Source organism: Lithobates pipiens, unplaced genomic scaffold (assembly GCF_037356315.1).
Source record: "Lithobates pipiens isolate NorthernLeopardFrog02 unplaced genomic scaffold, aLitPip1_a1.2 Scaffold_16, whole genome shotgun sequence".
Lineage (NCBI taxonomy): Eukaryota > Metazoa > Chordata > Amphibia > Anura > Ranidae > Lithobates > Lithobates pipiens.
The window spans coordinates 656759212-656772034 of record NW_027507748.1 but is presented as its reverse complement, the minus strand read 5'-3'; the positions used below and the strand labels follow the sequence as shown (position 1 = coordinate 656772034).

Here is a 12823-nt window from a genome sequence, read left to right as displayed (position 1 = left end):
ATTTCAGGTCTGTGATATCCACACAAATATAGGGCACCTGCCAGGCTCAAATAAAGCTTCAAAAGAGCTTCACCAAAGCATCACTGACGTGTCACCAAAGCACACTGAAGCTTCACCAAAGCATGAATGAAGCTTCATCAAAGCCCCACGAAGCATCAACAACACATCATAAAAGCATGTTGAAGCGTTAAGCGCTTCAATGTGTATTGAAGCCAAAGCAAGTGTAAATGAGCCCTTAGGGAATAAGATTGTGTGACCACAAAAATATGGGCACTGGTGTGGGTTTGTATGTAGGCATGTCTAAATTAAAGCTATTGAATTAAGTGAAGAGTTGAAAAGAGACAGAGGAGAACACAAGAAATGTAGCCTAGAGCCCTGCTATCTGGCTAACAGTAAAATATTGAAGAAATTTTAATCTGCAGTATTCACAATGTTTTTAGTCTTAGCCAGTCTAGATACGAGTGGCACATTATCATTTTCTTTGGTAACATGGTAGTTTTGGCCACTATCACAAAGGTATCAAGAAGTGTGGGATTCAAAAAGTTATATGGCATGAACTGAAAAAAGAAATACCTGAACAAAATTAGACTAGAAAACTTAAATTACGGGTAATTAAAAACGAAACCTTAACCAAAAGTTTCACCTATGCCTAAAAAAGTTACCTGTATTATAATTTTAGTCCTTAAACTTAAACTTGACCTCATTTATCAGAAACCAATCAACATAACAAATAAAAATAACCCTTAACTCAACCTCTTAAACGTATACAAATCTGCATACCGAGCCATCATCCTAATGGCCGGTACAAACAATCATAAAATCATAAGAAAAATACTGCTTTCAACATGATCGTATGATCTGATCCTTAGTACACAACTTTCGAGAGCTAATCATGACAGTTCATCCGATATTATCCAATAGGACAAGCATGAAAATTTTTCGTTAATCTGTACAGTTGTTATTCGAAAATACAATACAAATACACTGTAATACATTACATCACTTCAGAATTTTTATTCTGTCGTACGAGAATTTTCGTAACTTTAGTAAACTTTTCATTTTCTATATGAGATTAGCATGCAAGAAAAAAATGAATGATCATTCATCCGATAATCTCATCATGTGTACCAGGCATAAGTCTCACTAAAGGCAAACATATCTTAGCTTAACCTCTAAACCTCAACTTACCTCCAAACATTAGCCAAGCCCTAAACCTTATCTTAACCTAACCTCTAAAGCTACCAAGATGAAGAAGAAAACACAACTGGTTGGGATCTAAAAGTATGAATGCAGGTTACACACTCGGGGGAGAACCTCTAGGGGAAACAAGGATGGAAAAGAACCTGTTGGTCCTGGTAGATAAAAGACTCAGCAATAGCATGCGAAGCTAAGCTGCAACAAGCAAGATCAGCAGACTATTAGCCTGCATTAACAATTGTATTTACTAAAGGGATAAAACTATAATTCGACCAGTTTATAACACTCTGGTTCAGACACATCTTGAATGTGCTGTCAAGGTTTGGTCACCAATGCTTAGTAAGAATGTGCTTAAAATGGAGGGCGTCCAGAGAAGGGCAACAAAGCTAGTAAGGGGCTGGGAGACCTTAGTTATGAGGAAAGCCTACAAACATTAAACATATTCTTCCTGGAGAAGAGACAATTAAGAGGGGATATGATCAAAATATACAAATCTTTGAATGGTGACTCTCGTATTAAAGTGGAAGTAAACTCCCCTATCGTTTTCAGCCAAGGAAGCTGCCATCTTTGCCTCTGTTTAATCTTCAACTGCTATAGTGCTGCACATGTGTTCGTTATGACACCAGCCATTGGATGGTTTGATAGTTTGGCTGAGAGCACAGCCAATGTGCAGTTAGCATTCCCGCCATGCCTTTTTTAGATTAAAACGATGGGTTTACTTCCACTTTAAGAGGAAACTAATCTACGATCTCAAAAAAAGTCTTACGGCCACACAATGAAGTTGGAAAAGAAGTGGTTTATTCCCAAACTGCGAGAGAGGTTCTTACTTAGAATGGTAAGGATGTGGAAGGATGTGGACTCGATTCCAACATAAGGGCAAACAGTGCAATTACAATACAGTTTAATACAGTGGCAATTAGAGAGCCCTGCTCCTTAGAGCTTGCAATCTAAGAGGGAGGGTCAAGAGACACAAAAGGTAATAACTGTGGGGGATGGGCTGATGGAGAAAATAAATGTACAGTTTTTGGTGGGGGCCGGATAGGTTCCTCTGCCCCACCTATTCAATTTTCTCGCCAAAACATTCCTCCCAAAATATCTGGAGAAATGTGTTTTTAGGGAAAGTGGACAGAGTAAGAGATAGTCTGACAGATAAGGGTAGGGAGTTCCATAGGAAGGGAGAGGCTCTGGAGAGGTCCTGGAGATGAGCATGGGATAAAGTGACAAGGGAGCTAGAGAGCAGGAGGTCTTGGGAGTAACAAAGATCATCATTTTCATGTCATGCTGATAAAACAATACCTAAAGCTTTGCGTCTAAAAAGCTACATCTAACATGCATGAGCCGTACTGCCAATAATTCTGACTTGATGTCACATTGAGTTGGAAGGCTTCATTTTTATTTCCGCTACAAAAAACCTGACCTCTGTAATCATAAAGACAGATTTCATTGAAAATCACAGAGGTCTCATTAAAAAGGCCCTTAAAATATTTATTGAGTTTATTATGTTGGATTCTGTTGTATTGAGCGTTTACATGATCTTCATGATGTCATCAAATATAATTATAACCTAATTGCACCATCTCATAAACCCTTTATGTACTCGCTGTCAGCGTTCAGTATTTGTGATTACATTGTTTACTCTTAGCCATTTTCCTTCTATCCTGCGCTTATTTGGGTTGGCACAGAAAATTGTCGTGATTCATATCTTCACAGCAGTTAAATATGCAATGTACCATACTCATCGTGGCTAAGAAAGATGTTTCAAACAATCAGCCTCCCAGCTGTCACACTCCCAGCATTTCCCTCTCTCTAGCCATTGTCTGCAAACTGTGCTTTGGCTTTAGATGACGCGTTTTGAGCCTAATAAACAAAGCGATCTTTTCCCAATTAAGACTCTGTGAAATAAAATAACTTTCAAAGATTTCACAAGCCTTTGTTGTAAGCGAGAAAAAATAAAAAAATAAAACAAGAATTTGATCCTTTTTTTTTATTTTGTTGTTGTTCTTTAGAGACTTTGTTGTGTTTTGAATAAATCTCCTTGAATCAGAGCCCCTACTGATTGTTCATATTTGATGTGAGCGTATCTTTCCTTTCTTTGTACAGACGTGATGGACGTGATGGAATCTTCCCTCCTTTATTCTATCCCGCACATTGCAAGACTTTTAAATAGTGCACTCAATAGGGAAAGTGATTTAATGTACCTGCTACTTTGCCTCAATGCCTAAAATAACAAAGGCTTTAATGACCAGGTTGTGGGAAAGAAAGGGAATTATCAAAGTAATTTTACATTTTAATATAGTATAAAGCATATCTCGAAAATAATATCTAACTATATAGACTTTTTATTTGTTATACAGTTAAAAAAGGGATGGGAGGCCCTGCTTGTAATGAAAGGTTACAAAAATCAATTTCTTTCATTTGGGCAAAAGAAGAATAAGAGGTAACCTAATTTTTGGGAATTTTCCATCATTTTATATTTCAACTGCTATATGAAACACGTTTACACTCAGGCCTTTTGTAGCAATAGTTGTTGAATTTATTAATAAATGATACAAGATCCACCTAGAAACATTCAGTGCTCTTGAGGTAGTGGCCTTCAAAGGTATATAAAGAAAGGAGGAGGCCAAGCTCTTAAGGGTCCACTGAAAAAAATAAAGGGAGAGGCAAAAAGAGCCTTTATAGTATAGTACGTGGTGGATGGTATAAGTGGGAGGTATAAAAGGAGGGAGTAGACAAGAAAAGAAGCAACTTACATTTGGTAAGGCTGTGAATGACCAAGTGGTTTTGTAGATGTAACCTTCCAAGTACCTGTGTGGAAAATATCTCTGCTTCCACCTAGGACAAAGGTTAGGTGGCCCCTGGTCTTATGCATAAACCCTTGATTTAGTGTGTTGAATTTTATTCACATATTTTCTCAAATATTGGTGGAGTTAGCGCATCTACATTTTATTTTATTCTTTTTGAAGATTCTTTTTATTCAGATTTAAAAAGTTTAAAACATAAACTACTGTGAAAATAAAAAACTGTGAAAAAACAAAACAAAAAGTACGTTCAGACCACAAAAGGGAATAAATTCCAGTACTCTTAGATCAAGATATTATAAAAGGAGGGATGACACTACCCTAAAAATTCACTACCAAACTAGGTTAAGGGATGCACAAACAAGCATATCACCACTATGACAGCAAATTCACAGGTGACTGACTATCATCAGTCGAGCGTAGCAGAGTCACTGTTCCTAAATGGGGAATCTATCCATATATCCCAAACTTTATGAAACTTGTTAGCACAGCCACAAGCTAAATAGGTTGCTTTATACAATGATAAGGCTGAATTGACCAGATGCTTCCAAAAATTCAGGACAATTTCTTTACGTGCATTAAAGAGTAAAAGACCCAAGAGAGTCCTAGGAACCCTACGAGGAGCTAGGGAGTCCACCAGACTCAAAAGACAGACATTAATTGTCAATGGCAGCTGAATAGTAGAGACTGAGAGGATGACAGAAGTTACAGCAGTCCAGAATGTCTGGACTGATGAACATCGACAGAAAGTATTTGCGAAGTCTGCTAAATCTGATAACACCTCCAGCAGGTAGCAGGGACTGAGGGATATTTCCTATGTAATTGCATGGGAGTAAAATCAACGAGGTGTTGAAACTTAAATTGGATCAGTCTATCCCTAGTAGACTAGACACCAACTGGGAAAAGGAGCATTCCCACATTTCCTCCCAATCTTCTTCATCCAACTCAGGGAGGTCAGAGAGCCACTTAGCTTTAAGGGACTCAAGCCCAACATGAATGGAGTGAAGTAACTCCTTGTAAATGTGGCTAGGGCCTTAGTCATGGACTTGTCCCTAAGTAGATTTTCAAGGGCTGAGGTATATACTGTAGAGCAACCAGCTGGTTGCACATCTACATTTTTAATCTGTTAATAGGTCACTCTTGCTGTATTTAGGAACCTGATTCTAGGTCCTCATGGGGAGAACATCAGGAAGGTGAGTGACTGGTTTATAAAGGAGGAAAAAACCCACTGACTGACATTTTTAATTCGGACATGAAGTTTATTGATTACGTAGCACCAAAGACTCCTTTCAAAGCTAACATATGCCACTTCCTCAGTTTAGCAGTGTTTTGCACTGGCTGGTTTCCATTTGTTTAGTGATGTGTGTGAACAATCTGACTGTATAATCTCATTTAGATTTGCCAAAATAATGTAATTCAAGGTGCTCTCTCCTCATCTTATCGTGTTCCTTGTCAGCACATGAGCACTGCGCACAACTGATTGGCTCCTTGTACAGCTTCTCCCTTCCCTAGTCTGAGCTCTAATGTACTGTAAAGGGGATTGTAAGAGAGTGATACCAAGGGGAAACAAAAAAGAAAGGGATACTTGCTAGGTATCCCTGGGTCGGACAATCAAAGGGATAATCCAGGACCAGTAACCGAAAAGGAGGGTACTCAAACAGCAAAGCCAAGCTACCTCAGTGGCCACTGCATAAAGAATCCTGTGCCTATATAGATAATATAGTCCCCATGTGGTGATCTATAATGAGAATAACAAAGTAAAACAGCATGCTTCATTACAAAATGTATCAAAGTAAATGTATAAACAGTTAAAGGATGGAGAAAAAAACAAACCACAATTACTTACATTGGACAAGGACAGGTATCAAATGGCCCCTGGGAGACAGCCTTATGCCAGTCTCAAGATTTGTGTGAAAATTGAGTCTATTTAGAGTCCCTTATGGATTTGCGCCAAAAATAAAGAGACGCAATGGAACATATGTGACGTCATATAGCCGCTATATCACAACATGGGGACTATATTACATGTCTAGGCACAGGATTCTTTATGTGGTGGCCAGGGGAACAGGAACACTCTACAGGGGAAGATTTACTAAAACTTGAGTGTGCAAAATCTGGTGCAGCTGTGCATAAAAACCAGTCAGGGTCCAATCCAGGTTTTATTGTCAAAGCTTAATTGAACGAGCTGAAGTTAGAAGCTGATTGGCTACCATGCACAGCTACACCGGAGTGCTCCAGTTTTACTAAATTAACCCCTATGGGTTTGATTTACTAAAGGCAAATAGACTGTTCACTTTGAAACAGAATTTTCCCCAGCTTAATAAGTCTGCCGACTTCCATCATCCACTCATATTTAAGTAAAAATACTATTTATTTTATTTTCCTTGCATGTGATTGGGTATGCTTTGAAAAGTGAAATTCACCACATTCAGTTAGCTCTAGAGAAAATTTCCTTGAAAAATGCAACTTCCGTTGCAAAGTGAATGCCCTATTTTCCTTTAGTAAATCAATCCTTTTGAGTTTCTGTACAAGCTTTTGGGAGAGGTTGTTAGACACTTACAGGAGCAATAAGGTTGGGATTCTGGTGTTTGTTCCAGTGATTAAGACAGTTGCCATAGTCCTAAGGAATACACATTGACATTTTTAGGTAGATGTATAAATGTAAGACTTGCTGCCATTTAAAATGGAAATATAATTTTTAATAATATTAAATTCCATAGTGGCTTGTAAAGCCAGTGTACATATCAATGTTACAAGACACAGGAATTTTCCTTTAAATACTAATATTTTCTTCTCTGAACTTTTGCTATGCATATAAAATAGACCCTTATAACCTCTTGCAGGAGTGATGTAAAAAATGGTAGTTAAAACTACCGCATTAACATTCAAAATGGTTTTCAGCCTTCCATTGTAAAAGTAAAAGTTAATATATTTTACTTAAAATATCATCTTGCTTCTCTCTATGCGTTATTGATTTCCCCCAGCTTGAATCAGCAAAGTCTTCTATGGCCTTCACACTAAATAAAGCCTTTGGCCAGAATGTTTATGAGTACTTTTAGTTGGATATATAAAGACAATTCATAAGCACGTGTAGCTATCTTTACAATGCAGTAAACACGTTACTGAGAGTGCACGAGGCCTATAAATACTTCTCGGGTCTTATTGGATTTTGCAGCCAAAAGTAATGACCTGAATATTTTAGGGTGATGTGGGTCAACTTTGAAATACAAAAGTAAAGCATGATAACAATATTTTAGAAGTTAGAACCTAGCAAAGTACATAAAACATTGGCAAAAGGTGAATATAACAGGGTTATAAAGGTTTATTATAGTTTCAGCAAAAAGTGAAAAGGCATCAAAATGTATGCAAAGTCATACCACAGAATATACATCAGTTCCAACCTTACACTTTCACTAAACATGTTTTGTACTTGAAAATACTAAACATAAGGGGGTTTATTTATTAAAGGCAAAAAGACTGGCAAGAGCAGTTGCCCAACGACTTAGTAAATGAGCAGAAGCTCTGTTGACTTCCATCATCCAATCACGTGCATGCAAAAATGCAATTTTTTTAAACTTTCCTTGCATGTGATTGGGTATTCTTTGCAAAGCAAAGCTTTACCTCATTTACTATGTCCTGGAGAAACTGCACTTTCAGATTGCAACTGCACTTTGTGAAGTGCACAGTCTATTTGCCTTTATTTAATCAACCCCAAACTCTGAGGACTGGAGACGAAGACTCAAAATGATTCTACTGTCACTCAGACTGTGAAGGGCTGTGCCAGTGTATATATCAAGGTTGGATTACTGCTTGTCTAAATGAAGAACCCCAGGCCCACTATTTATCGGTAAGGCTGCCCTGTAGCTCCCCAATGGGAAGAAAAGATGCAAACTGACCATACAGGGATAGATCTAATTTCATGTAATAAAATTCATAATCCTTCTCTGTTCTAAACAGAAAAATATATTTTCGTCCATCCACCACATTTCCATCCATTCACTGTTTAAAAAAAAAAAAAGTCTTTCCTAAACCCTTTGAATTTACCTAAATTTGTTGTCACTTGACCCTCCATGGTGCCTCCTTGGAAGTGAAGACTGATGATGTAGTCAGGCCCACTGCTGACCCACCTTGTTTAAAAAAAAAACTGAGGGGGTGGGGTGATTGTTCAGAGGAGGGTTCCCTGGCTGGAGTTTAGCTTTAGCCAGAACTTTGCCATCCAAAACCTTGATTTAAAAAACAAAACCAAAAAAACAAACTTGAATTGCTCTCATAATGCCTTCTTTGTAACGGTGAGTTGCTGTTTGTTCTTTGTATTGCTCCATTCTCCATCACTAGTGGAGTCTCAGAAAAAGGAAATCAACCTATATTTATGATATTCAGGCTAAGAAAAATAAGACTAAAAGCCTGTACTGTTCATTAGAGATTTAGCTTTCCCCCTGGGAATGCAGTATGAAGTATATCAAGAGGTATACGGCTTTTCATTGTGATTAGGGGTTTGTGCTACTTTTAACCATAAAATGCAGAAATTAAGTGCTGCCTTTACAAGAATAGAACACTTTTACATGTTCCTAACTTTTTTGACAGCCCTGTTCCTACAATCTCATGGAGGAAAGTGAATGGCTTTATTCCAAATAAAGCGCGGCTAAGAAAATTGCAGGCGGTTCTGGAGATTCCAAATGTTCAGCTGGAGGATGCTGGGACGTATGAATGCAAAGCTGAAAACACCAAGGGGAAAAACGCCTTCCGAGGGCAACTGCAAGTTTATAGTAAGTGCAGATTTCTAGAAATGTAATGTTTTCATTGTGATGATTTACAAAATGTTACAGAATATCCATATAGAGTGTTAGTAGAAGACCTAAAGTGTATATAAACCCAAAATCAATTTTTCAGTATGTTTTTAACATGCCCCACACGTTACAGTTATCTTTTTTTATTTACTGAAAAGTTTATTTCTGAAGATCCTGCCAAAGATATCATGTGCTGTTTCAAGCTACCAGATGCTGTAAGCTTTCCTTACCTGGGTGAAGGAGGCATCTGAGCCTGCTGGGTTTTGAGAGTATTTCAGGCCAGAAAATCTTAGAGCAGTCTCTGAGGTGGTTTGTTCCATCTTTAGCCGGCAGAAACCTGGTAGGGTAAGTGCACCTCTTGGGACTGTCTGGGTCTGTCATAGTGTCGTCAATCTTTTGCTTTGCATTTGCTCTTGGAGCAGACGTTATGGGCTCATTATTGTGAGACAATTAAATGGTAGCAGTTCCAAAATAGGGACGTGAGGTCGATCTTAAGAGCTCAAGCCCCTGAACATCCTTCTTCTTTCTTTCAGATAGGCTAGACTGTTCAGTGATGACCTCTCTGCATGAGGTAGATTTTGGGGTCCATAATCATCTGTAAAAAGCATCTTCGTGTGGCAATTTGTTTCCAGGCTCATCAAAGATTTATGTAATTGCAGTGGAAAGCCGTTTTTTTTTTTTTTTTTTGTGAATCTTTCCTTTGTGTTAGCCACAGCTCCGGAGGGTTCTCAAAGCATCTATCCCCAGTGCTGGGCTTGCTGAAGACACCTCAATACTCTTTACCTCAATAATCTTTATTCAGGAAGCAGTCAATTCCAGGGGTTTCTTCGATTTATTTCTACAGGAGGAAGCTGTGTTTAGGTCAAATCATGTTCTCTACATATAGCCCTACTCCAGGTCTTGGTAAAGGTTCGTTCTCTTTCTGGAACTTGAACATCCAAGCATTGCATTGCCAGAAGGCTCTGTTTCCGGGGTATCACAGAGCAAAAATCGGTGCTTGATATTCTTCCTTTTCAGGGATTTGGAAAATAACCACTGATGCCAATCTCTCTAAGTTGACTTGAGGCTGGCTACAGTTCTGTGGGTTTGGTCCCCACAGAAGAGAATACTGTCCAATAGCTTGGACTTTTTGGCCAGTATGCTTTGCTCTGGATTATAGGACAAATCTATTGTAGGTTCAATCTGTAAATGCCTCTGTAGGCATTTATATATTGACCACCAGGGCGGGACCAGAGGTCATGCTAGTCAGGGAGATATAACACATTCTGTCTGGGACAGTACAAGTTCTGTCTCTATCACCAATACATATTCCAGGTATAGGATAGTAGCAATGTGAACTCTGCAGGGAAAAATGCTAGATTCCAAGTTCTACAACAGTTTGGGACAGGTGTGTCCGGGACAAGGATCACACTGCCAATAAGGGCACATGTACTGGTAACACCTTAAGGTCTGGTTCTCCCTTATTTGAATTTTTTGTCCCTGTTTCGGATTTTGCAAAGAATCTGTAAGGTGGTAACACTGATATTAGTGTTGGCCAAATTAGCCCGGGGAGCATGGTACACAGCCATGATGGTCTTGAGTCCTGTATCTCAGCACTGTTGAGCCCCTGGAAGCTAGCTTCGGGGAATTTCAATTACAGGACTTGAAAATATTTTTTTGCCTGGGGTGAAGCCAGGAAGCGGCACCCGCAGAAATATGTGGGTGGGAGATTTTATTTTTCTTTCTCCAATTGTTAGAGAAAAGGAGTTTTGCCTTAAGTACCGTTATGGCTCAGAGTTTGTCCCTATCCATTTTCCAGGGGAGTTGTTTCTCACTCCTTGTTTCATATCTCATACAGCATGTAACTTGGACAGTCCCGCCTGTCAGGCCATTCTTGTTTCCTTGGGACTTAAATTGATCTTGACTGTCCTTGCAGAGACCACTTTTTGAACCGATTGGGGTATTCTGTTGGTCCTTTTATTTCAGAAGGTGGCTTCTTTGGTTGCCATCACTTCACGAAGTGGAGTGTCAGAGTTGGCGGCTCTTTCATGCAAGGAGCCATTCTTGGTCCCACAGCATAAGGTGTTGTTGCATCCTCATTCATTTTTATTTCTTAAAGTGGTTTCTAGTTTTTGATTTGAATCAGGACAGTGTCTTGCCTTATATTTTTCTTCTAATCCACAGTCGATAGGAGAAAGATCACTAGCTACTCTAGAGGTAGTTCAGACGCTCTGGGTCTACTTGAGTTGTCGGCACAAGTCAGGAATCCTGGTTTGTGCTGCCAGAAGAGCCCAGGAAGGGCAGGCGGCATCCAGGTTGAATATTTAGCAGTGGATCTGACAGTTTATCAAAGATGCCTATGGTTTAAATGGCAAAAAAAAAAACATTTTTTTTTTCTGGGGAGAGATTCTCTACCAGGTGAGGGAGTATCTTGGATGTCAGTGGCTCAGGTGTATAAGACCACTATTTGGTCTTTTGTTTATATATCTACAGGGTTTTTACCAGGTTGATGTCAATCACATAGAAGATACTGCCTTTGGCCTCAGCATATTACAAATAATAATAATAATTAGTAGGTTCTTCTTTGGTGGCAGTTTCTATGATGGTCTCTCCCTCCCCTCAGGGGCATTGATTTAGGAAATCCGAGATAGTAATTACTATAGCTGCTCTGTGTACCATAATATTACCTGTAAAATCCCTTTCTTGGAGTACATCACAGGACACAGAGGCCCTTCTCCTCTTTTCGGAATTGCTTGCTTCAAAACTGAGGTACTTCCTGTATAGGAGGGGTTATATAGGAGGGGGGACTTCCTGTCTTTTGGGTGTTCCAGTGTCCATTCACCTATAGGTGGCGTATAACCTATCTAGTATAGCTGCTATGTGTCCCGTGATGTACTCCAAGAAAAGGATTTTACAGGTAAGCTGTAGGAAAAATCCTATTTTTAATTTATTCTACTTTTGTCATATGGGCTTCTGAAGGAGAAAACCAATAACCTTTTCAATACACATTTGGCTTCTCTGTTGTCACCATCAGGAAACCTTTTCTGAGAAATGTCATGAAGGCATTGCTGGAGTGCATGTAGACACGAAGTGGCTGCAGGAGATATACATTATATTATATGATATACAGTACAGTGCTATAGCAAACTAAATGTCAGTTATGGTTTATATGTACACAGATGAAATACAAAACAAGGTAGATATTTTACCCGGGATTTATATTTCTGTCCATCCAGTTCTGTGAATTTCACAGCTTTGCCACACAATTCAACCCTATCTAGAATGGCAGGAGATTGGATTTTTCTGTACTGCAGTTAACGTACAGTAACAGGTTTCACTCCCATCCATAGCATGTGACTGGAAAGTAAAAGGAGAAGCAGCAGCAGCTTGATAGGATCAGCTCTCTGTCACTTTGCTTTCGCCTCCCATCAGCATGTTTTTTTACTAGCACATGAACTGTGCTGCTTCATCCTCTCCAGTTCTGAGCTCTGCTATACAAGGCCTGAAAAAGACTAAAGCCAAGTCAAATTCAGATATTCACACTGACTGTATTTTAAAAAATGCATTAAAACATGTATCAATGAATACAAACTTGCAACTGTGTCTTTTATATCAGCCCAAAGTTTAGCGTTAAGTATAATGGAAGAGTTTCCACAAATGTAGTTGAGTTAGGTATTAAATGAATGCAGTACACATGAATAACAACAGTACAATTATTGTTGCTCAAAGTCATCTCTTGCCAATAGATTGGTGCAACCATGTGTTAGATCATAATACATACATTTTTCAGGGGCTGAAACACAGTAGCAGGGGAGTGAATGGACGGTCAGTGTTTTCATTACTCTGGTCTAAAATGAGCCCTAAATAGCTAAAGTACAAGTTGAGTTCAACATTTATTTAGACAAAATCTGAAAATACTTCTACTACTAATAGTAACTGGTAATTAATAGAGCCTGTGTTGTTGGCATATATCAGCCATTCTTAACCAGGGTTCCATGGAACCCTAGGGTTCCTCCAGAGGTTGCTAGATGTACATTAAGCTCTGGTTGATCAACTTCCCTT

The 12823-nt window shown here is 38.9% G+C and overlaps 1 protein-coding gene across 1 annotated transcript in view; it reads left to right on the top strand.

Annotated features, from left to right (window-relative positions):
• CNTN5 (contactin 5) overlaps positions 1-12823 on the top strand; it is a 780450-nt gene that overhangs the window by 270625 nt on the left and 497002 nt on the right. Inside the window, exon 7 of the mRNA XM_077484405.1 lies at positions 8580-8761. Within this exon, the coding sequence (XP_077340531.1) occupies positions 8580-8761 (182 nt within the window). The remainder of the gene's footprint in view (positions 1-8579; positions 8762-12823) is intronic.